Raw genomic sequence first — 26,458 nt, forward strand, 5'->3', positions numbered from 1 at the left:
ATGACAGCAGCAGCACACGGAAGCATATCCCTTGAAAACATCCGTTATAGCTTACTTCCTGTAGCTTAATTAATACAGTGAACACAAGAGAATCTGTTGTGTGACCGAAAAACATCTCTGTCTGAGTGCCTATAATATGCCACTGTGGAGACAGACACGATGTGAATTGGTAGCTGGCACAGCATACACCTTAGCCCTCTCAGTGACTATTTTTTAGGATCATGACCGTGCATCCAGTTTTCGAAAACATTGTTTGCACCACCATTATAAACTAAGAGCTTAACTGCTTTTTACACCTGTACTGGCAAACTGATTCTGAGCACATCTCAAACTCATTCCTATTTGGGAGGGGACCAATATAATGAAATGCAGGTTCACATCTAACTCTGTGTCTGTGCAGATAGTAGATGAAAGTGCTGTTGAAGCAATTGTTTACAGGTTATAGAAACAGCTTTCAGGAATCATGAGGATAAATAAATAAGTGAAAATGAGACCCAAGGTAAACAGACCCATCAGCCATACTGTAGTAGAGGTGTTAAAGACTTAAAGGGCAAATGTCAGATTAACAACATTTTTAATTAATGTTAGTTAATGTGTACATAAATCAGTGAAGACATACATATTTTGTTATAAAATGATTACTCTAAATGCACTACGACAGCATTTAAAACCATTTCTATGACAACATTTACAGCCAGCATTTCATACCACAAATGAGCGATGGCATCATAAAAGGGAGTCGTGCCAAGAAAGTACTATGTGAATATATAAGTATAACAAAATATATTTTTGAGTCTTGAGGCAGAGAACATCAAAAAAAACTATTTTTGTATTAATCTTAATTACAAATGTAACATGACAATTGCTCTTTTGCATAGTAAGGTCTACACACATGGCCGGCGAAGCGATGGCGATTTATGGCAGGCGACCGGCAAAATTGACTAGAATTGAAGAGAATGGGGCAACGCATTCGGCAAGTGGAATGAAGGCCATCGCATTGCTCCAATCGGCCCCTCTCTATTTTTCAGGGTGATTTTGATTTGTCATACAGTAATAGAAAACAGCTGTCTGGTCAGTGTATCACTACTGAATTGATGGATGATCACATCGCCAGTAGTGTGTGTAGTAAATCGATTTACATAATTCCTCTGTCGCGTTTGACTGTCGCATCGCCGGCCGTGTGGTGGGCTGTGCTTTCTTCCCTTTTTATTTCATCATTCAGTTGTGTTTTGAAAATGCGATCTTGACAGAAATGGCTGTAAATGTTGTCGTAGTGCATTAAGTTATACTTGTACTGTATGTATTTATGTATATCTTCACTGATTTATCTACACATTAACTAACATTAATGAAACATTTAGCTAACCTGACATTTGCCCTTTAAGCACCAAACACTTATGTGCGCTTTTATCCTCTATCTTCCCCTCATTGCCTTTCTCTCTCTCTCTCTCTCTCTCTCTCTAGCTGGCATCCAGGTGGGAGCCATAATTGGCATAGTTGTTGTTGCAGTTCTGGTCCTGATCCTGGCTCTGGGGATTCTGATCTGGATGTTCAGCAGGAGATAGGAGCACCACTGAAGAGAGAGGATGGTCATGATCTGGTGAAAGTGTGTGTGTGTGTGTGTGTGTGTGTGTGTGTGTGTGCGTGTGTGTGCATGCTTCTCTATGTGTGATAGGAGCAGCACTGATGAGAGAGGGTGGTCATGATCTGGTGGAAGTGTGTGTGTGTGTGTGTGTGTGTGTGTGTGTGTGTGTGTGTGTGTGTGTGTGTGTGTGTGCGTGTGTGTGCTTGCTTCTCTATGTGTGATAGGAGCAGCACTGATGAGAGAGGGTGGTCATGATCTGGTGGAAGTGTGTGTGTGTGTGTGTGTGTGTGTGTGCGTGCGTGTGTGTGCGTGCTTCTCTATGTGTGATAGGAGCAGCACTGATGAGAGAGGGTGGTCATGATCTGGTGGAAGTGTGTGTGTGTGTGTGTGTGGGTGTGTGTGTGTGTGCGTGCTTCTCTATGTGTGATAGGAGCAGCACTGATGAGAGAGGGTGGTCATGATCTGGTGGAAATGCTTCATAAAAGTGATACGAGAGTATGGAATCAAATCAGACTCAAACGTTGTGTCATGTGTCACTTCAAACTATAAAACATATTTGTAACTGTGAAAAATGATTTGTACAAGCAATTGTCAATATTACAAATATGAACTGACTTACAAATCTATTCATCAAATTATGCACACATACAACACTCTTGAGTCTGATTTGATTCCATAAAAGAGCCCCTCCATGAGACATGAACTCAGCTGAAGCAGAAGAAGAGTCTATCAAAGGTCCCATATCAGACCCAAGACCCACAATGATGACTGACCATACTGTATGATGACACTATATCTGTGTTAATGTGCCTTGATAAATCTATGTGTTCATGTTTGTTTTATTTATTGCAACCTATTACTATTACTATTGAAATATGTATAGGGAGTGAACAGAAATTTGTTTGTCAGAGGATGTATAATTTAGTGAACCTCTCTCTCTGTGAGCAGGCCCAAGCCTTTATGGGGCCTTAAAATAATTTGACTTTGAATTTGTGTTAAAGTGCAATCAACAATCAACTTGGTTAAAACAAAAGAGGAAATTTTCTTGTGCTGTGTATGTTGTTAATTGTTTCTAGGCTTTGTACTTTTTATACAGATTACTCTATAAAAAAAAGATACATTTTGGATTACAATTCGCTGGATTTTCCATTTCTATTGGACTCTGGCATCTATTTTATCGTGTCACTGCCTTGTGTGGAAGAAGACACGTGAATAAACCTTTTCCAGTTTTCATTCTAACTTGTCTGTTTCTGCTTATTGGGTCCAGCCTGTTCCTTCAGGCCATGATATCCTGAAAAGGGATCATAATCGTATAATCTATTATCTATTCTATTACATTACATGATATAGCCATATTCTTTTATTGACAATGACTGGGGTGAACTCTGTTCAGCTGCTTTAGGCTACACATACTGTACTGACGTGTTTGCCTATGGCAGTCGAGGATTGTTTAAAGGAAGTGCTAATCTCCATGACTGTCATCCCATCTTATGTGGAGCACACTGTATCAGACCTCTGAGTAGTACTAACACAGCAATCCTGAGCAGATAGCTACTGACGAAGTGCGTGTGCCCATGCAGAACAGGGAAACACTGCAAACTATAATATTCCCCCTTATCTGTAAACACATAGTCACACACAGATATACTCAGCGACGGAACAGGAACTGAATGAAATAATGATCATATGAAGCACAGTCATCTCATATGTGGAGGAACACATTATAGAGAAACAATTCTTCTATCCAACCATAATCATGACGTGAGGACACATTATGACTGAAATATATATATATATATATATATATACATACACATATACATACATAGGTTTAAGTACTCTGAGTCTGATTGGAGTACTCTCATGTCTCAAAAGGAGTGAACCAGAGGATGGGGGGCAGACAGCAGAATTATGATTTCCGCTGTGATTTCCAGATAATATGTTTCCTTGATAGGAATCTAGAGAGATAATACACCTGTTAATGTCAATATCAAGGACATTTTTTAAAGCAACAGCAAAGAGTTTTTTGTACCTTAATATAATGTTTCCAAAATCGTTTCAGTGGTTCATCAACTCATAACAGGGTGAACGGCACTTCTGCATTTGCTTCGCGGCCCTCTATCGGCTATAACCGCACTATGCAAGTTTGCCAGATCGGGTAGCTGATCTGTAGCTCGATGGAATGAGACATATGAGACTACAAATTTGACTTGCTTCTGATGTCGCAATACATCATACTTTCATTAAATCATGCAACATACTCTACCGTGTCTGTGGACATCATTATTTGCAAAGCTGGTACTAGATAAACAAATAGAGTGCGTGCGACAGAGGAAAAGTGCTTTAGTGTTGCGTTAAGTAAAAACAGATTTAGCACATGAGTCTAAGACAAAGAAAAAGTGTGTGTGCATGTGTGTGTGTGTGTGTGTGATTCAGGGATGTATCAATATAATCTAAGGAAGGGGCGTGGACCAACCTTCATTTAGCCAACAAATTTCCTGTTTGTCAGCTTTCCCAGATATTCACAGCACTCACCGATCTGAAAACAAACATGGAGATTTTCTCTCTCCTTCAGCAACTTCTCTGGATCTCCCTCTCATGTTCTGGGGGCTATTATGTTTCAGGTATGGCATCTTTATTTTACTTGTATAAATGTAAGAGGGACACTTCACAGTTGTCTTTTACTGACCTTTTGAGTTTTTGCATTGTCATTGTTAGTAGTTTATGATTAGCATTATAACTCCCTTAGCCACGTTGGCTGATGGACTAGGGCTACGTGACATACTCAACAAGAGCAGTTAGACAACAGCAGAAGTGTGTCCCTATCACACAATATTAGCCAAAGTGAAACCAAATTCCAGCGTCTGCATTCTGAGCCAGTTTCAGATGATCATTATCTTGCATATAAATTGAAATACACTGGGACCAGTGTGTTTTAATTGAAATGATTTAAATAGTTTAATTTAAGTTATGTGTTCAGAGCACCCCTGTTCGTGAGAGTCTGGTGTTGTTAGTGCTTGTAACTAAAACAGAAATGCTGTGTGGTGTCCAGGTGGGAGAGTAATTAACATGTGTAAGATCGAGGCAAGAGCAACACTAACTCTGACCCAACTGTTGCAGTTTGTTCCTGTTTGTGCAACCAGTTGCGCCACAGAGCCCCCCGTGGTGCAAGCACTTTAAGATCAAGTCTGAAGTTTTCATGACAATGGGGCCGTTGATTTTAACTAAAGTCCTTTTAGGCAAGTCCCTCCACTCGGCGGCCATATTGCAACGCTTTTTGGGCACTCATCGGGCATCCTATTCGGCATCATTGCGCGTGCGCAAGGCTTCACGACACCAATCTTGCTCCAGCGGCGAGTTCACAACACATGATTGGCACGATGTCTTCACAACACACCATATGATTGGCTCAATGTATTCACATCACACCACATGATTGGCTCAATGTATTCACATGTCAACGTTTTGCCGAGGAAGGGGTGGGATATGTGTAGACAACGTTACAAACTAACCCCATGCATTTCTATGGAGTGCTGTGTCTCCTCATTAGAAAGTCGCTGTTTTAACACTGAGTTCAGAGCTGCAGATGACGGTCCACTGTCAGGTTGGTAGAGTCAGTTTATAGCTCCTCAGAGAAGAAGCTGAAAGGGTTCCTCAATTATTTGCTTCTGTCAGACTTAGACATTCACCACCTGTTCACTGATTTTCTCTTTTTTTATGTGTGTGTGTGTGCAATGTGTGTGTGTGTGCGCAATGTGTGTGTGTGTGTGTGTGTGTGTTGGAGCAGGTCAGGAGTGTTGGGGGATAGAACCAGTGATCGATCCCCCCAGTCTGGTGGTGAAGTACGGAGACCCAGCCTCCGCAACCTGCCGCACGCAGCACAACGCCACGATGATACGCTGGGACGCACCCGTGGGAGCCACAAGCAAAGAGAACGCACAGCAGCTGGTCTGGGGTGTGTCCAGCGTCACCGCATGGACACTGGGGAGAGATGTACTGTGTTCAGTGTATTACTACACCAACCACGATAATGAAACTATGGACGAGTACACTATGGCCTGGAACTATGGCGAAGACTCAGAATGCCAGATCCATCTACCCATTATCATTTACAGTAAGTGGATTTATTGTGCCGTTTCTGCGTACTGTGGGCTCGTCCGTTCTGCACTGCTACAGGACAGCAAAGGTCAAAAAGATAACTTGTTAAAAAAATTGAGCAAAATGAAATTAAAATAGAGCTGAGTGAGTGAGAGAGAGAGAGAAAAAGAGAGAGGGGGGAGAGAGAAAGAGAGAGAGGGGGGATAGAGAGAGAGAGAGAAAGAGATAGAGAGAACCCCTTTTATACCCCCACCTGCAAATACAGGCACACACAATAATGGTATTAGCTAACAAGGCCCAGCCCTGACCATGCACTGATAGGCTAGTACCACAACTGCTATTGAGTCCTTCATACTACAACTAATCAATAGAGATTTATTTGTCGCATGCCCTCCCTGACCACATTAAACTATTAAACACCCTGTCATACTTTAAACAGGTCCTCAAAACTCACCTCTTCAAACTTACTTTTTCCTGGTTATTGACTTCCCCAGCTCTTCTCATTGCCCACCTCTCTAGTTTTGTCCTCTGCTTTGTCCATGTGCCTGTGTGTTTATTGTCTGTTTATGTAACCTAGGCCTAGCCGTGTACCTTGTGCGTTATGTATCTATGTGAAAAAAAGCGTCTTTGAGTGTCTTGACACATTAAATGTATCATTATAAAAGGCCTACAACAAAAAGTGCAGTGTACAATGTTACTTCCTTTACACTCCTGTCCTGTGTGTGTGTTTGTCTTTCAGAAATTCCTGAAAATGTGACCCTTTGCCTAGTAAACCACACCGGCCCTCTGCTGGAGGGACACGAGTACTTGCTGGAGTGTGAGGTTCAGAGTGTGGCTCCAGTTAACAACCTCAGTGTCATCTGGTTCAGAGGGGACACTGAGTTGAAACGCTCAGGCTACTCTCAGTTCAGAATTGAGGGCGATCGGTCTCAGAACGTCACTGTGAGAACTAATCTGAGTATCACAGCTTCCACAGAAGACAACAAAGCCTCCTACAGCTGTGCTGCCCAACTGGACCTGAACACAGCTGAGCCCATTCCTGATGCCAGATCGAAAACGATACAGCTGATATCAGGTAGCTCTTTGGGAAGTGTTGGGAAGGTTACTTTCAGTGACGAGGCTAGCCCTGTTTTTTTTTTTTTAAGCCCTCAGATCGTATATCTTTTTTCCCCCCCGCAAACCTGTTTTGTTTGGAGATGGAGAAAATGGTAACAGGCTCAAATGGGCCAGTAAAATAGTAATCAAGCACAACCTCCCTGCATGAATATCCTGTCTCTGATTGGTGGGTGGGCACTTCCTGTTTTACTAAACAAAAGATGCATCCCGAGCGCATCAAACGTGGTTCATAGAGGCAGATAACCTGCTTGCAGCTGTAGAACCATACGAAATCCAGTGTGTTTTAACACTAATGAGCAGGTAATGCTTCATTTTAGGACCTTGACATAATCTGTCAGATGTCTATTAAATGGCAGTTGACCACAAGATGATTTTATTCAATGCCTCTTCTTGAATTGCTTTATGTTTAAGTTCGCAGAATAGGGTGATGCGTAGCATGACAAGCTAGGGCGCTAGGAGCTAGGGCTAGCTATTTCAATGGCAAAGAGTTAACTTGTTGCCCAGCGGCAAGATATGAAATGTCACTGTGAAGCTATATCTTATGCCAAGTTAGAAAGTCTATCAGTAAGTTAAATAAGCTGCCTAGTCTCTAGTCCGGTTGGTGAAGCATCGTGGCAATCATATAGTGCTAGACAAACAGGTGAACATTACATTTACATTTAGCAGACACTGTTGTCCAAGGTGACTAAACTACATGCCAACTATATTACAAGGGATTACATTGTCCCCAGAGCACGGGATGGAGAGAGGGCAAGAGCAGGATGGAGAGAGAGAGCACACACAGCGGGGGCAAGACCTGGAAAAAGCAGGTGAGAAAAGGGCATTTATTAGCCTACCTATAAAAAGAAAGTACATTTAGTCATTTCATGGATGTCTTACATTTTTTTACCATCCATTTTCCATATTTACCATGTGTAGTTTACATTGAAAACCAATGTGTTTCAGTACTGTGTAAATATGATACAATACTGTCCATGGCATGGTGGAAGGTGGTTCATGTCTCAATGCATATTAAATCCCGTTTTTTGACCGCATAGGCTTTTAGAAATAGTCCAAAATAGCCTAAAGTTCAAGATGGTCTTTTATCCGTTAATAGGCCAATCATCCAGTTAAATAGTGGGGGATTGTATGTCAGTGGAACTTGTAAAGATTATGGTTGGATCAAAGATTCTTGTTGCTTTTACGAAAAATCTTAGCCTTTTCTAAGAAATTAAAAAAACTGGATTAAATTTGGTAGCCTCATAATTCCTTGTCAAGAGCAGATGTCGGCTGCTTCCTGGAGGCTGAGCCCCCGCAAAGGTCAGATAGAATCGCCCCTGGTTACAACTGTTAACCAAAGGATAAAATCCTTTATCACATGAAATACAATTATAACATTTTAATGTCTTTTGCCAATGTTGTCTATTGTTAATGTCAATTAAGTGAGATTATACAACAGTTAGATCCAAACAAATTTTTTTTTATACATACTTACGGCCGAATTACAGCCTTTACCAACCACACTCCCACTCCTGTCATTGGCTTAACCTTCTTTTGTTGGGAGATCTGTCAGAAGTAAAATATAGATTTAAAATCAGAAGTACTGGTGAGATCCTGTATTTAAAATTATAGTCACAAATCTTGCGATCTCATTAGCTAGCTTTTTGAACTCCTTATCATAAATTACTGTGATATTTAACCTGCTAGATATCTAGTTGTGTTATATGATGAGTTGAGCCTCTCAAAGCGGGTGGGGTTTTGCTGCTTGATGCACTGAATAAAGGTTCATCTCTAAAATGTGTGTAATATGCCATTACTCCATTCTATGCTGAACAGCAAGTATAAATGCTGTTGACTACAGTCACATGACATGTTGTATCCTCTCTCTCTCTCCCTTTCTCTCTACTGCTATTTCCAAGGCAATCCGACGGGAATCATAATAGGTGTGGTGGTTGTTTCAGTGCTGGTCGTGATCCTGGCAGCAGCGATTCTGATCGGGACGAGACTCAGTAATAGAGATAAGCCCCACTGAAGAGAGAGCACATCCATGAGGAATGAAATCACCAGGAGGAGGACAGCCTGTAGACTAGGCTTTGAATGATGGGCAAAGTACAAAGTCTTAAAGGAACCGTATGTAGGATTTTGGCCAAAACTGGTACTACAATCACTTTCAAAATACTTTAGAGCGGTGTACACCGCAGATGTGGTAACTAGAGCAGAGCTGGCAACCCAGATGCCGAAACATACTGACTTTGTGATTACTAGATAGGTGGAGGGTGGCGGATCAGGCTAAAACACAAATATGTAAACATCAACATCAGTTGAGGGCTGCAACTTCACTTTTTTAAATGACGATATCCTGGCCGGACTACTGTTGTCAGTGATATAAATATTTGAAATTAGCATGTTTTTCTAATGTCTAGTGACAAATCAGGGCCATTTTATGATTAATTGAATTACATTTTTTACATACAGTTCCTTTAAGTCTCACTAAAGCTAATTTAATAACTAAACCATTATTATTATTATTATTATTATTATTATTATTATTATTATTATTTGTTTTATAGTTTTGTAATTATTTTTTATAACTAAGCAAAAACAATTTGCAAATTTAATGCCACTGGAAAAACATTAAGAGCAAACACTGGGGGTCAGCTCAATGTTCCCACATGCTGCACTATAATGAGAACTCATGTAGGAGACTTTGTGTTCCCACACGCTGCACTATAATGAGAACTCATGTAGGAGACTTTGTGTTCCCACACGCTGCACTATAATGAGAACTCATGTAGGAGACTTTGTGTTCCCACACGCTGCACTATAATGAGAACTCATGTAGACTTTGCCTGTTGACAGACTGCGCACTTTGTTCCCCATTTGAGTAGAGGCCTGTGGGTGTCGGGCTCATATTAGGTGGTCAGATTTGTTGGGAATGAGACCTGTGGGCCAGATTTTTAAAATGTATTTATTTTTGCTAAAAATCAATTTGACAATCAATTTGGGCTAATTGCAGATTTATGCATTTTCTTCCAATAATTGAAGAACAGATACCAATCATTCACACATTACACTGTTGACTGTCCCATGTCAATAACACCCATGTAGAATAACATAAAGCAGAACAAAAACTAACGTAGGAGCAGAAAATAAGATGGCGACAGTATGAAACAGGAACAGATCTTAGCTAAAGCTTGTTGCGTCTTCATGAATTCACTTACACGTCTTGTCGTGGTAGTGTAAACCTGCTGAATTTCACCACTGACTACTCAAAATGTTATTACAAATGTTTGGCAATATGGAAAGGATCCCAACAGAGATATGCCAATGTCTTTTTTACCTTTAGCAATGTAAATAAAATAAGAGTTTTGTAAATATGTAGAGATGATGTTTTTTTCTGGTCCAAGTCACTCTGTATAGCGTAGACCTACTTGTTTAGTTTCTGTGGGTCATATCACAGATGGGAGCCATAATCGGCATAGTTGTTGTTGCAGTGCTCGTCCTGATCTTAACATCCTTAGCATCATTTAAATTACTACATGTAAATGCAAATCATGGTTTTTGACGTTGTCTTATGTTTTATCAGAGCACACCAAGGCAAACATTCTTAAAATTGTTAGATATTGTTGTGGCCAGAGGCCAGAGGCAGTCACACAGTCCAGAAAGCAGACACAGAAACAGGTGGAAATACCCCAAACTGAAAAAAAAAACCAAGCAGAAGATCTGAAATCCATGAGGCAAAATACAAAGTAAAGCAAACAAACAAACAAAAAACAACAGAGGTGAAAACCACAAACACAAACAATGAAATCTGGCTGCCATGAAACGGAAGCAAATGATAACAAGCTTACAGACGGGCCTAAGTGAGAAGTAGCTAGGGTGTGAACTAAAAGAATCCTCCTGACTGAGGAACGGGGGAGAGAAAAGGGCTGGGAACTAAGAATGGCAGGAAGTCGAGCACAACAGGTGAGTGCTGCGATTAGGAGCACATGGGAAAACACACACACACACACACACACACACATGGGAAAACACACACATACACACACACACACACACACATGGGAAAACACACACACGCACACATACACACACACATACACACACACACATGGGAAAACACACACACACACACACATACACACACACACACACACACACACACACAGCAGAGGTTACAAATTAGGAAACATCTGTTTTGCTTAAGAAATGACATGAATAACTATTATGAATGTGGCATGCGTGAGTGAGTCCAAAAATAGCAATATTTCAGGAGTAAAAGGAGGAGGAATATTTCATTACATCCAATAATTAATATACGGTAAACAGTAAGCACACAACAACCCAGGTGGATATGGGCAAGCACACATAATATAGACAGTACAATAAATCACATTCATTTCCCACACACATTGACCTTTTGGCTGCGCACCACGCCGTATGGCTCGAGTGGCCCACTAAGCAAAATAGAGGCGTGGGAGCTTACCGGAGCGAGAGGGGCTATCAGAGGAGAGAGGGTCTGGAAAATCCACACGTCAATCCAAAGACACAAAAAAAATACCACCAGCCGCTTCTGCAGTGTACATACCGAGTGGCTGATGGTTCCGCCTCCCACCAGGTGGCGAGATAAAGCCTGTGCGGCATCAGAGACTTTCCAATGTGGAGACTAGTGATGTTACCCGTGAACCCCCTGCTTCGAAGCGTGTATCGAAGATATGAACCAATTTGGAGTGAAGCTTTGTATCGGAGCTTGATTCGTTTTGTGATAATCACGTGATCAGTGACGTCCGAAGCTTCGTTTCACACACACCCACGTGACTGCTTCGAAATGTAATTCAAAGCATTAAAGTTGCGCGACACGGGGGGCGCCGTTGTGGGTTGTTGAAGAAGGAGAGTCAACAGAGTCAATAATGCTGCTGACACGAAAGCTTATATGCTGGGCTTTTAGCTCAATTATCAGCACGCTCGACTCCCGTTTTAAGGTGCGTCTGTTTCGCGTGTTCGAGTCCAGGCGTGTGCAGGACTGAATCGCACAGTTACAACACAACCCAGTTTACAATTGGTCTACGTACTCTATCATAGTCTATGTACTCAACGTAATCACAAAAATTTATGTGCATGCCCATTCTTTATTCATCTCCCTTCTAAATTGATGTATTTTGTTTACAAATACAAGAAATGTTCACAGCCAAAATACTACCTTTATTGTTTTTGTAGAGAAGGCAATTACATTTGTATTTATGCAGGGTACAAAATAGGCTTAGTTAGGCCTATTTATTACATTATTTATTTATCCATTAATTCATGCTCAACATTTATTCATCTTCGACTCAAAGACATTCATGGCTAATGTCTGAAACACTTCGTGACACAATGCTATCCTTAACTTTCACCAGCAGAGGTCCTCATAGAGTTCTGAAGCTTCGAGTACTGAACCTTTTTTCGATACAATTGGATTGGAAGCTTCACTGGTTCAGAAAGCTTCAGTTCGCCATCACTAGTGGAGACACAGCACTCAAGAAATACTCCATAGAAATGCATGGGGCTAGTTTGTCACGCCAATATGGCCGTTGTCTACACATATCCCACCCCTTCCTCGGCAAAACGTCGACATGTGAATACATTGAGCCAATCATGTGGTGTGATGTGAATACATTGAGCCAATCATATGGTGTGTTGTGAAGACATCGTGCCAATCATGTGTTGTGATCTCGCCGCTGGAGCAAGATTGGTGTCGTGAAGCCTTGCGCACGCGCAGTTCGAGCCAAAGACTGTGCCCGATGAGTGCCCATAAAACGTTGGTATATGGCCGCCGAGTGGAGGGACTTGCCTAAAAGGACTTTGGCGGCATCCACTGCTCACTACTGATGACAGGCTAAATGACACAGAGGAATCAGGGTAGCTACTCTGGCAAAGGAAGAGATAAAAACGCCATGCGTAAGGTAGCCTATGTGTTGATAATGCTATAACCTTTAGTGAACACCAAGCTGAAGTATCATTCTGTGCTGCAATAATCTTGGATTGTTCTGATTCAAGTCTAGGCTATGGAGGGGTGTCTTCATTGTGTGTGTGTGTGTGTGTGTGTGTGTGTGTGAGAGTGTGTGTGAGAGAGAGAGCAGGACAAGGAGAGGCTGATTGGAAGGAAATGTAAGGACATTTGGGTGGTAAATAGCCTAATGTTAACTGAGCCAAATGACTAATGCTAGCTAAAAGGTTAACATTAGCTGTTGCTAGCAACCTAGAAGCTAGCTCCCAATGTTAACTATGAATTCTGATATTTCAAAATGGTGTTAACATTCCTTCAATAATGCATGAATAATAGAGATTATGAATGAGGACTCTTGTGTGCTAATTACCTATTTCTTTCTGTGCAATTTTTAAGTTTGTAGAACCCAACTAGCTATTATTTAGCCAACTAGCATAGCCTAGCACTTTTAGCCATATGTGCTAATTAAATGTCCCCAGAAAGGCTGGATTATTAAGGTCAGTATCTGTATGTTTATGTGAAAATTAATTTGTTGAGTTGCCTACATTATGTTCATCCATTCATTGTCGCTATAACATGTAACAGTGAAACCTAACTTGTCAAAAGCAGTCTGTTTGTATACAGCTTACATTCATAAAATCTAATGTTTATCCTTCTCACAGGTGTCCCTCCAATGCAAAATATGGAATAAGTGCTAACAATGAAGTACCTTTCCTGAAGGATGTAATGGCTATGTAGGTTTTGTGTACTTTTTATAGTAGCTCTACTGGTGATATGTCTTATTAATGTTAAGCAACACATACTTGCATTACTAAAATTACCTATGTAGAATGTTTTTATGTTTGTAGTAAAGTCATATTGGTTGGTGTTTGTGCTATTTTATTGCTGTGGTATTTTGTGTAATGCTATTGTTCTTTATGGCACGGCTCTTCATAATGCTGCAGAATGCTCCTTTCACTTGAATGGGCCTTCCCAATGTTCGGTCTGCTAATTCTTAATAACAAACAGTTGCTAAATATAACAGATCTCTGTCAAGGAAAATGGGTTTTGTGCTTCTAATTCACGTCTTTCATATCACTACACAAGGACTGGAACTTCATTTAAAAGTGAAAGCAGACGGTTGATCAGCTGCTCTAAAGAATGTTTGAATGTGTTCAGCGTGTGTTGTTGCGAACTATTTGTTTCTCAGCGAAAGCCACATGAAACGGTAATATAGGCTATAGCCTATGTAGGCTAAAGAGTCATATCGTGGGAAGTTTATTGTTTCGTTTTGGCAGGTAGCCGTGTAATAAGCAGGATAATGTATAGAACGCCGGTCATTATCGGGAAATAGGTCCCTTCAGGCCGGAACAAAACTCCTCCGCTGTGCGTCGGTGTCCGGTTCGCCCTGTCAGGACCTATTTCCCGATAATGACCAGCGTTCTATACATTATCCCTTATATTGCATATGACATCCGTCTCAAGCGCATATTCGGAGCGTTCATGAAGATGAGGTGAACAAAGGAATGTGGAGGAGTTTCGGATAGACACTCCATGGAACTTGCAATAATTGCAGCTGTCATTGCTGCACCTGTCATTGCAGATTTATGACAGGTGAGCAGATTGACGTAGCTGCAAACATGTACCTTAGACAAAGTATTTTACACAATCTACCTGAGGCCTGTTAATTTTGGTTGGGAAATTCAAATTCTGAGGTTTGTGTTTGCGTTTCATTGCTTCCAACAGACGTCTTACCCCTGCTGCCATTGGTGAGTATGCCACTGCTGTTGAATATAAGATATGAGGACGCCCTGTAGATCAAGTAAGGTCCTATGGCTATGTGTAGAGGAACTGAAGTTGTGTAGAAGTTGAAGAGGGGGTAACAGCAGCCTCCACAGCCTACTTCAACTTTATCGAGCACCCTCTCCTGAACAATATGCTTTGTTTGGTGGCACACCATATTCCACCCAATTGCAAGGATTGTGATGTGTTACTGATTTTTTTGTGATGTTGTGAACATTGGAACAGATTGGATCAGCATTGTATGTGAGAGTCTAGCAGTGTTCAATTCATACTTGTTAATTTCCTCCTAAGTTTTGCTGAGCGTTTTCAAAGATACTTATCCAAAAGGTCTCTGTATCTTTCATTACACCACAATTAAAGACATGTATTGTCCTCTATTCACTATGAAGCCAAACATGAATACTCTAGCTTATTAAGATTAGACTAAAGCTGCTGCAAAGTTACTGCAGAATGCAAAAATTTCTGCAGAATGCAAAAACTTAGTTAATTTGGCGATCTAAGCGATGTTATGCGGCTTCAAAGCTAAAAATTTTTTTGTCACATACAGCAAACATCTCCTCACAATCCGCTAGCTGCTTGTCCCCTGAATACACTGTAAAAAAATGTAGTGTCTGTAGACAGCCCAGGCTCCTAAAACGGCGACAAGAACAGCCTTAAAAAAGGAACAAACTATAACAACCTGACAGGGAGGCCTGAGAAACGGGCGGAGTGTAGAAGCAGGCAAATGGAAAAGGAAAAACAAAGCTCTTGGCCAAGGCAATAAATAAAATGATAGCCAAAACCAAACCTACAGCATCACAGAGTACAGCTTCAAAAATACAGATAACGCACACACACACACAGGAAGAGGGCCGGGCTAATCTTGTGACAATTTCCTGTTTTTTTTTTTTTTTACCAGACTTACAAGCACAAGCAACCCAGCCAGCTCTCAACGCCCGCACACACGCATGGAATGGATCTTCCCCCTCCGGGGGATACTGCTCTGGATCTCCCTTCTGTGTCTTTTTGATATCCATGTATCAGGTAAGAACACTCCATTTTACATGAATACAATGTATTACAGACGATTATGGCTCTATCTGACTCCACGCAAGCGTGCTGGTGTACGTGTGCACATGCTGTGGTTCTCACTGGACTGCTATGGTGGTAGGCCTAATTCCAAAAGGCTAAATTGATTAACTTTTTAAAAAAACAGACCTACATCTTCCATGAAACAGTCAAAAGTAAGTTCCTAAAATGAATGGGCCTATGAACAAGTAATTAACACTTCTACAAGTTCTGTTTCAACACTTCCGTTTGAGTCGTTGCAGCATTAAGCGAACTTGGGAATTTCCCTTCTTGAAAGTCACACTGTGTAACAGAACATGTGTAAAAGGTGTTAAGACATTAGATGTTAGGGGTGGGGATCGAGAATTGAGAATCAATTTTTCAATCCATCGTAATTGTACGCCTCCAGCATTATCAATACCTCTTAACAATGCCAATATGTTTTTCAGAGAATGGTCAACAGCTCTGTTCCGAGAGAACAGAAATTGAAATTAAAACACACAATGCCGTTCTGCGTGGTTTACCTTATTCTAAGTGGTCTAATTCTTCTAAAGAAAGGTTTCATGTGCCCAAAAGGTGTTGTAGTCAGGCGATTTATTTGATGAATGTAAGTATAGGCTGGAACACAACATCAAACTGTTTGTGTTAAACCAAGCTGAGGGGTAAGTAAGTTTAGGTCACTAAATGCAGACGAGAAAATGGTTACTGATTAAAAAAGACTAAGATAACAAGGATGGTTTAGGGTTGCCAACCGTTCTGTAAAATACTGAATAGTCCCGTATTTGAAAGGAAAAAGATGTGTTCCGTATTGAACTCATACGAAACACATTTTGTTCTGTATTATTAAGAATCAACTCGCGCAAATCCATGACAGATCAGTATAAGTTAGACTATGAACGAAGAATGCACGATTCGTATGAGATAAAGGGAAACCTTGCTGCTGTCATTTATCCCTCTCGGTCTGTCATCCCTATCCCAAAAGAGAATGCACTTTTCATTTGAGTCACTGACAGCAGTCCAGTGAGAACCACAGAAGCTTGCATCATGCTGAACGCACTTCTGGGCCAAAACCTTCACAACCGGAAAACAGCTACTTTCAGAATCGCCCACTGAGCTCACTTCCGTTGGGTTCATGGGGAAAAGTTCCTTCTGAAACCAGTGCAAAATGGCTGCCGATATAAACATAATTGAAGCATGTTTAGAGTCGATTTTTGAAGAAATTGAAGTTCGTAACAACATTTGCTTTACACCTCTGCAGAAGTTATGTCTCATTTGCCTTAGCAAAGGCTAGCCAGAGATGGCTACAAAGGCATACTAAACGCCATTTTTTTGGTTGTTAGTCCGCTGTCTGCGGTATTTTCATGAAACACTTAGTACATGTGCATACTCACAAGGTCTGCCACCTCCGCGATTGGCTATTGAAAAATTATTTGTTTGAAATCAGAGACATTCCCCCCGCCCTATTTTCCCCTGAATCCCAGGCGTGTTCCTCTAGGGTTGCCTCTAGACTACGCTGATAGTAGCGTAGGATGACATGTCTTGTTCAGAGTGTTACCGTGCACCTGTGCAAGATAAACAAGGCTAGCCTACATGCTGCTGAGTCAAAAAAGTCAGAGATAATATAAGGCTTCACCAAATTCAGAGCTGTGCTTCTGGAGCTGCTTGTGATGTTCACAAGATATGTTTATCTGCCAGTTCAGTTTTATACATTTCAGAGTTGCTTGGTTTGAGTAGAAGATAGGCTACAAACGGTTATGTCTTTATTAAGTGTTTTTGCAACAAAATGATTCTTGTTCTGCACCGGATAGAAAATGAGTAGGCTATAGGCTACATTAATTCAATACGGAGCCCTGGAGGCGTTATTGCAAGATGGTTTTTTTGTATCGTAAGAATGTGTGCTCATTTGATCAAATTGTGCACTCGTTTTACTCAATTAAGATCTCATTTTACTAGATTGTGCAGAGAGTGTAGTATATTATGCGCTCATTTTAGTAAATAATGCACTCATTTCAGTGCGTTCATTTCACACATTTTTGTAAACTGGACCACAATTTTGTAAAATGATGCACTATTTAGTAAAACAAGCACTCATTGTTCTTAAATACATCTTGCAATACACACACACACACACACACACACACACACATAGCCCATATCAATACCACCCCCGCTCCCCTGTCTACTAACTAGAGTGTAAGCCGGTGTACTGAAGTGTAAAGTTGGCAACCCTAACGTTGTTGATTACTGCAATGGGCAGTGGTCAATGGGCTTTTACAGGCCTTTGTAAAAAAAACAACTACAAAGCACTTTGGTGGAATTGAGATACACTATGTACATCAAATGAAAGCTCTTCATCAGATCTTTATTTATTTATTTATTACGTATTAGTGGAAAAACAATGGACTGAACACACTGAACCAATTGGTGTTGCTTTGGCCCTCCTGCAAAGGTGAAATGTCACTTGCGCCCCTCTGGTTCTAGGCCTCACCTGTCAGATCACAGGAGAAATATTTGTTGCTGAAACCTGCTGTGCTGTCAAACTGTGGTACGCATACCACCGGTGGTACGCGAGAAGGGCAATGTCAGAAAGGTGTTGTCGGAAATGTTTAATCGATTAATAATCTAATTCATTCATAAATAATAAATAATTTCGAATCGGGTTATAATGATATGGAAACGTGAAATTAAAGGAAATAATTTGTAAACTCTATAGTAGGCTATGTTTTCATTAAAAAATAAGCTACCCACAATACACGTGATTTCCTGCGGGCAGCACAGAATATCTGGCACGTTAGTTTCGTGGAAATATAGGCTAGGTAGAAGCATGGAAAACTGGCTAAAAACAGGGACACTGTCCAAAAGCGATCGAAGAGGAGAAGTGAGAGAAACAGCAGATCTGAGTTGTTATGCGGTTCAGCTTCAGAACCAGCTTCCGAAAGACAAAATGCTCCAACTGTTGCCAGGCTCAAATCAAATCACTCCAAACTGTTCTCAGATGCTTTCTGCTAACTGATCAAGTGCAATTAATAAGATGCACGCTGTGCTTTATGTCCATTAACTCATTGAGTGCCAAAAACGTAATGTTACGTTTTTCCTTCCCATGCGTTCAGTGCCAAAAACGTAATATTACATTTTATCATAACTCGGTTGCTGTTTTGGGTCGAATCAGTGACGCATGTGTAACAGATGCCAGCTAGCTTAGCTGTGCTTGTGGAACGTTGCTAAACCTCACTCCCCGATGCCTCAAGAGTGCTGCTGGCATGCGAGCCAGTAGCCTGGGCTATTGGCTCAATTGTTAGCGCGCTCGCCTCCCGATCCGAGGTGCTGCTGTTCGCGGGTTCGAGTCCGGGCGTGTGCAGGGCTGAATCGCGCAGGTTCAACACAACGCAGGTTACATTGGTGCTGTGACCCGGATCGGGAGTGAGGTTTAGGGGGGTGAGTGTAACGGATGCCAGCTAGCTTAGCTGTGCTTGTGGAACGTTGGTAAACCTCACTCCCCGACGTCTCAAGAGTGCTGCTGGCATGCGAGCCAGTAGCCTGGGCTATTGGCTCAATTGTTAGCGCGCTCGCCTCCCGATTCGAGGTGCTGCTGTTCGCGGGTTCGAGTCCGGGCGTGTGCAGGGCTGAATCGCGCAGGTTCAACACAACGCAGGTTACACATGCACGTCAGGTCAAAACCAGGCCACTTTTCGTGGGTCTATCACTAGGTGGCAGTCTCGCCAGGTCTCGCTGATCACTTCCCGGAAAGTTTACAGGAAAGTTTACAGGCAAAAAAAACAGCGATTTTGATGAAAACTAGCCACTGTTTAGCTTGGGATTTCTCAGGAACAGAGGCGTGTAGAAATACACGGTTTGCACCCACTGAGAGCTTAAAGTCTCACCTTTTAAACGAGCCATTGTATGTGTTCATAGCTAAAACACAGAATATGCTGTGGCTGTACAAAAATCATCAACAATGGTCTAGATTGCTGGCACTTCCGAAAACAGCTTGGCATTCAATGAGTTAATTATGTACTTTTGAAAACTATTTTTATTTGTCTTTTTCTGTTTTCATTTTTTATTATGCACCATTCATTATGTCACATTTAATTGCCTCTGTGTATGAAATGTGCAATATAAATACACTTGCCTTGCATGGCAGAGCTTGTGTTGAGACATCCATATCAAAGTCTGATCAAGTTTGATATTCACATGACAGTGAGATGGTATGTGAGAGTAGAACAAAAGGAACCTTCAGAGATTGTCCCTGAACTTCTAGAACTATGTGGTTCTGTCAGACTGAGCTGCACCACACTAACTGCTTGCTGTTTTCCTGGGTGTTCTGGGGACCAGGTCAGAACTGCAGAGGGAAGGAGCCAGTCATCGACCCTCCTGCTCTGGTGGTGAAGTACGGAGGTCCAGCCACAGCAACCTGCCGCACTGAGTACAATGCAGATCTCATAGGCTGGGAGGCAACAGTGGGAGCTACAACCAAAGAGAACGCAACGCAGCTGGTGTGGAGTGTGGACAATGTAACCGACTGGTCACTGAAGGGTGGCATAACATGCTTCGCCAACTCTGATGAGCAATGTACGACTCGTCTTCCCATCACCATTTATAGTAAGTGAATCTGTTGTTTCCTGTTATTACCGTGAGTCCAGGATGATGCTCGAATAGCACATATTCAAAGTAGAATCAAATTAAAGAATCAAATTAAAGAATCTGTGTTATCTTTTATTCTGTTTATGGTATTGATATTGTACACATTTTCTTTATCATTTTATGGACACTGACTGTTTCATCGTTTTACTGCCTCAGAATAGACAAACTCGTAACATCTCATGGAAACTTATATACTGTCAAATACAAAATACTGTCCATCATTTTTTAAGGTTAACAAATACAAAACTGAAGTTCATCTGATTTGATGTCTCTCTCTCTCTCTCTCTCTCTCTCTCTCTCTCTCTCTCTGTGTGTCTGTGTGTTTCTCTACAGAAATTCCAGAGAATGTAGCCCTTGTTTTAGGTGAAGCTGGTCCACTGCTGGAGGGACACGAGTACTTGCTGGAGTGTGAGGTTCAGAGTGTGGCTCCAGTTAACAACCTCACTGTCATCTGGTTCAGAGGGGACACTGAGCTGAAACGCTCAGGCTACTCTCAGTTCAGAATTGAGGGCGATCGGTCTCAGGACGTCACTGTGAGAACTAATCTGAGTATCACAGCTTCCACAGAGGACAACAAAGCCTCCTACAGCTGTGCTGCTCATCTGGATCTGGACACAGCTGAGCCCATTCCTGACACCAGATCGAATAGTGTCCTACTGGAAGTATTGTGTATGTCGGATAATGTTATCATTTAGAATCTTTACACTGGTTGTACTGAAAATGCTTCTGCAATTTGGCATGTCTTTGATCAGAAATGTCTGATGTAAGTCCTTCTAAACTGAAGTCAAATACTAAGCTAATGTTTCTCACATATGGTATTATGGCCATAGAGGTTTTCTGATATCTAATTGTTTAATACCACTAAGAATAAGAATAAATCCACTACTGTTAGCAGCACTAGTAGTATCCACATGTAGCTGATAGCTGTGAAAGGAAATGTGACTATCTTTGCTGTAAAAGCTTTGATATCTGACTGGTCCAGAAACCTGCAGGAAGTATTAACGAGCATTGTTCGTTAGCACTGTACTGAAAAGAGCACATGTTTAAAAAGAGCCTTTGGGAATAGCCAGTAGATGAATGCTAGTCAAGAAGTAACTATAAGTAAAGTATATATACTCTTTTGATCCCGTGAGGGTAATTTGGTCTATGCATTTATTCCAATCCGTGAATTAGTGAAACACACTCAGCACACAGTGAGGTGAAGCACACACTAATCCCAGCGCAGTGAGCTGCCTGCAACAACAGCGGCGCTCGGGGAGCAGTGAGGGGTTAGGTGCCTTGCTCAAGGGCACTTCAGCCGTGCCTACTGGTCGGGGTTCAAACCGGCAACCCTTCGGTTACAAGTCCGAAGCGCTAACCAGTAGGACACGGCTGCCCCAACTAGCCACGAATATAGTTTTTTTTTAATATAAATTACACTTTGTAGCTCCCCCTTTACAGTGCAAAAAATGATATCTTACCAAGTGTTATAATCTTATTATCTTATAATCGCATTGTGTTTAGTATAAAGCTACTTACTTTAAGCTTTCTTGTAAGATTATTTGGCTTAAAATAAGTCAAAATCTAAAGAATATTTTTGTTGTTGTTGTTGTTGCACAGAAGTTTACAGCAGGTCATCTGATAATCGATTTGTTCTCCTCACAATATCCTCATGCTAATTTGGTCATTCTTGTTCTGTGTCCCCCGTCCTCTGGCAGATAAACCCCGAGTGTTGAACAGCACTGGGAACACGACCGTCGGCGTCGGTGACAAACTGGAGTTGAGCTGCACGGCTGATGCGAACCCCAGCCCCTCCCTCCAGTGGAAGCACAACGGTTTGATGTTAGCAGGTAACAACAACAATACGTTCCTGATCGACTCTGTCACTGTGGACAACGAGGGCGTTTATGAGTGCATCATCAGGAACAATCAAGGACAAGTGTCCGCAAAGATGGACGTGAAAGTCGAGAAGAAAGGTGAGTTGTAGAAACCTCCTTTTCATTTGTTTCATACCTGCAGTGTTTTTTTGCAACCTTCGTAATCATTCCATTGGTCTCTCTCTCTCTCTCTCCTCTCTCTCTCTCTCTCAGGCAACCCAGTGGGAATCATAATCGGTGTGGTATTGGTGGTGGTGGTCCTAGTTATTTTGGGTGTAGTAATCTATAAGAAATACTTCAAATAGGCGTGAGCATAAGGGAGCACTTGTATGTGTGTGTGTGTGTTCATAAATATTGTCATAACATTTTACTGTAGACCTATTGGGTGCAAATCAATGTATAGATGTCTTTCCTTAAATTATCAATGCATTTGAAATTATATGTGCAGTTTTGGGGAATAATGAGTTACATGTAACGGAATTATGTAATTTAATTACAAAATAAATGTAACTGTAACCCATTACAGTTACTGGGGAAATGTTCATGATTACACTGGGGTTACATTATTGTTCTATTTCAAGTTTGTTTATTGCCTGGCAGAGATAACACGAATGCACACACGCACACACTTAAAGTAACCCAGAATCCTACAAGACTAGGACAGCTACTTATTCAATATTCAAGATTTCATATTTGGGGCTGTGCATATTTTTTTCGAGGGCATTGATTGCTGTAGGATGTAAAGGCAAAAGGTTGATTTAAAAGCAGCCATACAGTACGTACAATTATAATAATTAATCTTATTTAATGTAATGAAGGATTTAAAAGTTTGACAGTCAGAGTACTTGTTACATCCCTCTTCTACCAATAGGTGGCGTAGTTTCAATCATGTCCTTTTTGGCTGCCCTGCCTGTGTTCTGTTTGCTTATTAGTTTCAGGTGTGACCTGTGTGAGGGGGTGGAGCTTCTCCCTTTATACCTGTGCCTGGCGGTCTGATTGATGCCTTTTGCCATTTGCGTTGGCCTTTTGCCAAGACCGGGTGGCCTCCACGCTCACTAGGCCGTGTCGTTGTTTTTCTGCATTGTTTATTTTCTAGTTGTCCTTAAATTTCCTAATTATGTATTAATATTTTTGTTAATAAATACCCCTAGACTCGAGCCCCTTTGTCAATTTGTGTTGCATCTAGCCTGGATGGCTGTAACAGTACTGCTTAACACTTTGAGTGCCAAAAACGCAACATTGCGTTTTTTGTTCCCATGCGTTGAGTGCCAAAAACCCCGCAATATTGCAAGTATACCCCGGTCTCGCTAGGTCACTTCCCGGAATTTCTGGGATTTTGATGAAATCTAGCCACTGTTTAGCTTGGGATTTCTCAGGAACAGAGGCATGTAGAAATAAATTATTTGTACCCACTGAAAGCTTAAAGTCTCACCAATGATCTGGATTGCTGGCACTCTGGGCCAAAGCTTCCGAAAACAGCGCGGCATTCAAAGTGTTAATTGTTAACACGGCCAGGTTTTAACGTTTGAAAAAGGTTAACAGAAAACTTTCAGTAGAAATTTAGAAAAGCAATCAAAAAGTAATTAAATGTAATAAGTTACATTACTTTGATGAAGTAGGCTAACTGAAATAGTTACACCACTATTACATTTATATAGGGTAACTTGTAATCATAATGTAAGTAATTACATTTCCAAACTTTTTAACTTTTTATTATTTGTTAATTTGATAGTTCATGTCTTGATGTCTGTCCTAGGTTAGGGGCTGTCTAGTGCCGCTCTCCAGCATCTTGTTTTTTTTAATGATTATTTGTTAATTTGTTTATGTCCTGATGTCTCTGTGTGAAGCGCTTGGGGTTGCATTCTGTGCATAGAAAATGTATATAAATGTGGTGATTGGACTACACCTAAATCATACTGATCTGTTGAAATCGTACAACCTGTGTGGGGAGTTTGATATAGTGTATATACTGTACTGTATATATAGAGTATATGTATGTTGTTGCTTCCTCACTAAAATTGAATCTGAAGAAGGGCTCCCGGTTAAAAAGTTATCCAATAAAGAATATGTATAATTCACCTTTTTCACCTGGCGGCCAGAATGAGGCTAAAGAGTACACTTGCCATTACACCTCAGTCCAGCAGATGGTGGTGGTAAAAAACAAAAAGCTCACCGAAAAAGAAGGGTTCACTGGCCTGTTCTTCTTCCGTGAGTTTTTTTTTGGCAGTTTGCCAGTCCTGCCAAGTATTTCATCCAACCATTTAGTAAACCAGCTCATCCTAATTAGCAGCCAGGTAGATAAGATAAATAACCTAGCAACCACCAATACAATGTCATCCTAGCAAACAACATGATTACCTTAGCAACCACCATAGCAACTGCATTATTAAGCATAGCAACCACCATATGTACACTACAGTGGCGGCCGGTGGTTAAAAAAATAACGGAGGAAGGAATGTCCGCTTGATTGGTGTTAGTAGCAATATGTGAATAGATGTAGGCCACCTACCCCGACACATTTATAGCAGCAGTACTATGTAGCATTTTAACTGGCAATGTTGTGCAATAAGTCGCTTTGGATAATAGTGCTAAATTAATAAATGTAAATGCAAATAAATGTAAATTTAGGTCTGGGAAGTCAGGGAAGATATGTAGGTCTAGTTATGAAATACTGTTTTCCAGATGTGCAAAATTATGAAAAGTCTGGAGGTTTTGCTCAATGTAATACATTTGCAGAAAAGTCTTTAACACTAAAAATAGGCACTTGTTTTATAAAACCATGTAACTATTTACCATTAAAAAATAGACCTTAAATGTGGTTATTTGTAACATGCTATTGTTTTTAAAGCCAAATCGCTATAATTTAAAGACAGGTTGTAAGCTTAAAAGGCAAATGTTACTGAAGACGTCATTACAGGAATGCATCATGGTCTGAAACATTCATTAACAATGTTACCATCCAAAGATACAGTTAGTAACAATAACATATTAACAACAAGAACATTATTTAACAATTGTTTAGTTAAGGCATAACTTGGATGATTATAGCAACGCATAACTATCCAAAAATGTTTTAGCCTCCTTTCACCAAATGAACTGTCTACGTTTGTGACAGGCCAGCAGCTGTAGGCTATAGCTGATTGTTTTCTGTGCTAACGTTACCAGTTAGCCATTTGTCATACTATGTAGCATTCAGCAGCCTACACTAGCCTTACCATCTTTTTTTGGAATAGGAATTTTTGGAACTGGTCTTCCTGCTTTGATCCTAACCTTCGCACTGTATTTGAAAGTATAAAAGATGGATATTGTCCTCTGATTCCATTGTACTGTTTATTTCACGAGCAAAAAACAAACTTTGCAATTGCTATGTTTTTATTTATTCAACTTTCCAACTAACGGTTAGTTAAAGGAATTATCCGGAGTAAAATGCACTTTAGATCAATTTACGGATGATTGGGAGTACATACGTTGAGTTGACATCCAAATCATGTCATTCGGATGTGTTTTGAGAAAGTTCGATTTTACCGTTTTTAGTCAAAACTCATTAGCCTGGAAGTGACCGAGGCATGTCATTTCGCTGCTACAAAACGCTATTTTTATACCTCTTCTACAGTTCCAAACAACATTACACTTACGTGGTAGTGAGTAGAGGGTCCCTATAGCCAAACCGAAGTATCCCGAGGTCTTTATGTGGTCGGATAGAGAGTCCAGAATGAATTTCATCAAGCCAGTACCTTTCCGGAAATGTTGCCATCTTTGCTGCCATCTTCAGGGGAAAGTCCGTAGGAGTAGATTGATGAGTGTGGAGTAACACGCTCTGGAAATTCACAATTTCGTCGCCGTTTTAAAAAAAAACATAGTCCAGTATTTCTTTCGGAATTGAAATGAAGTTGTATGGACTGGACTATGTTTTTTGTTTTTTTTTTAAAACGGCGACAAAATTGTGAATTTTCAGAGCGTGTCACTCCACACTCAGCAATCGACTCCTACGGACTGATACTTCGATTTGGCTTTAGGGACCCTCTACTCACTACCACGTAAGTGTAATGTTGTTTGGAACTGTAGAAGAGGTATAAAAATAGCGTTTTGTAGCGGCGAAATGACATGCCTCGGTCACTTCCAGGCTAACGAGTTTTGACTAAAAACGGTAAAATCGAACTTTCTCAAAACACATCCGAATGTCATGATTTGGATGTCAACTCAACACATGTACTCCCAATCATCCGTAAATTGATCTAAAGTGCATTTTACTCCGGATAATTCCTTTAAACATCATTAAAGATGGGTGTCTCAACTGTACCAGGTAGGTGTCTCAACTGTACTTTATAAGGTAGGCCTACAGTTGAGACACAGTCAAGACAAAAAATG

The 26,458-nt window shown here is 40.9% G+C and overlaps 2 protein-coding genes across 4 annotated transcripts; both read left to right on the forward strand.

The window, feature by feature from the left end:
* The first annotated feature begins 4,111 nt into the window (after positions 1-4,111).
* Positions 4,112-10,153, forward strand: LOC143136000 (intercellular adhesion molecule 1-like). Of its 3 annotated transcripts, none has more exons than XM_076296448.1 (5): positions 4,112-4,209; positions 5,373-5,699; positions 6,423-6,758; positions 7,513-7,608; positions 8,698-10,153. In XM_076296448.1, exons 1-5 carry the CDS (start codon positions 4,137-4,139, stop codon positions 8,808-8,810), a joined length of 945 nt encoding a protein of 314 aa, XP_076152563.1. In that variant the 5' UTR covers positions 4,112-4,136; the 3' UTR covers positions 8,811-10,153. The 3 variants fall into 3 exon arrangements, with proteins under 3 accessions (XP_076152563.1, XP_076152646.1, XP_076152730.1); XM_076296531.1 differs by having other exon boundaries at positions 7,531-7,608; XM_076296615.1 differs by lacking the exon at positions 7,513-7,608.
* Positions 10,154-15,434: 5,281 nt separating this feature from the next.
* Positions 15,435-23,247, forward strand: LOC143127280 (vascular cell adhesion protein 1-like). Its single transcript, XM_076288676.1, has 5 exons — positions 15,435-15,569; positions 19,926-20,192; positions 20,568-20,903; positions 21,932-22,189; positions 22,304-23,247. Exons 1-5 carry the CDS (start codon positions 15,494-15,496, stop codon positions 22,393-22,395), a joined length of 1,029 nt encoding a protein of 342 aa, XP_076144791.1. The 5' UTR covers positions 15,435-15,493; the 3' UTR covers positions 22,396-23,247.
* Positions 23,248-26,458: the final 3,211 nt, after the last annotated feature.

The sequence above is a fragment of the Alosa pseudoharengus genome, unplaced genomic scaffold (assembly GCF_046254945.1).
Source record: "Alosa pseudoharengus isolate Yale_2024_CS ecotype anadromous, Long Island Sound unplaced genomic scaffold, YU_APseudo_1.1 YU_APseudo_1.1_scf_1, whole genome shotgun sequence".
Classification (NCBI taxonomy): domain Eukaryota; kingdom Metazoa; phylum Chordata; class Actinopteri; order Clupeiformes; family Clupeidae; genus Alosa; species Alosa pseudoharengus.

Coding starts and splice junctions, on each gene's coding strand:
- LOC143136000 (XM_076296448.1), top strand. CDS start 4,137: ATGGAGATTTTCTCTCTCCTTCAGCAACTTCTCTGGATCTCCCTCTCA. Junction 4,210..5,372: donor TGGGGGCTATTATGTTTCAG/GTATGGCATCTT, acceptor GTGTTGGAGCAG/GTCAGGAGTGTTGGGGGATA. Junction 6,759..7,512: donor AACGATACAGCTGATATCAG/GTAGCTCTTTGG, acceptor CTATATTACAAG/GGATTACATTGTCCCCAGAG.
- LOC143127280 (XM_076288676.1), top strand. CDS start 15,494: ATGGAATGGATCTTCCCCCTCCGGGGGATACTGCTCTGGATCTCCCTT. Junction 20,904..21,931: donor TGTCCTACTGGAAGTATTGT/GTATGTCGGATA, acceptor GTCCTCTGGCAG/ATAAACCCCGAGTGTTGAAC. Junction 22,190..22,303: donor CGTGAAAGTCGAGAAGAAAG/GTGAGTTGTAGA, acceptor TCTCTCTCTCAG/GCAACCCAGTGGGAATCATA.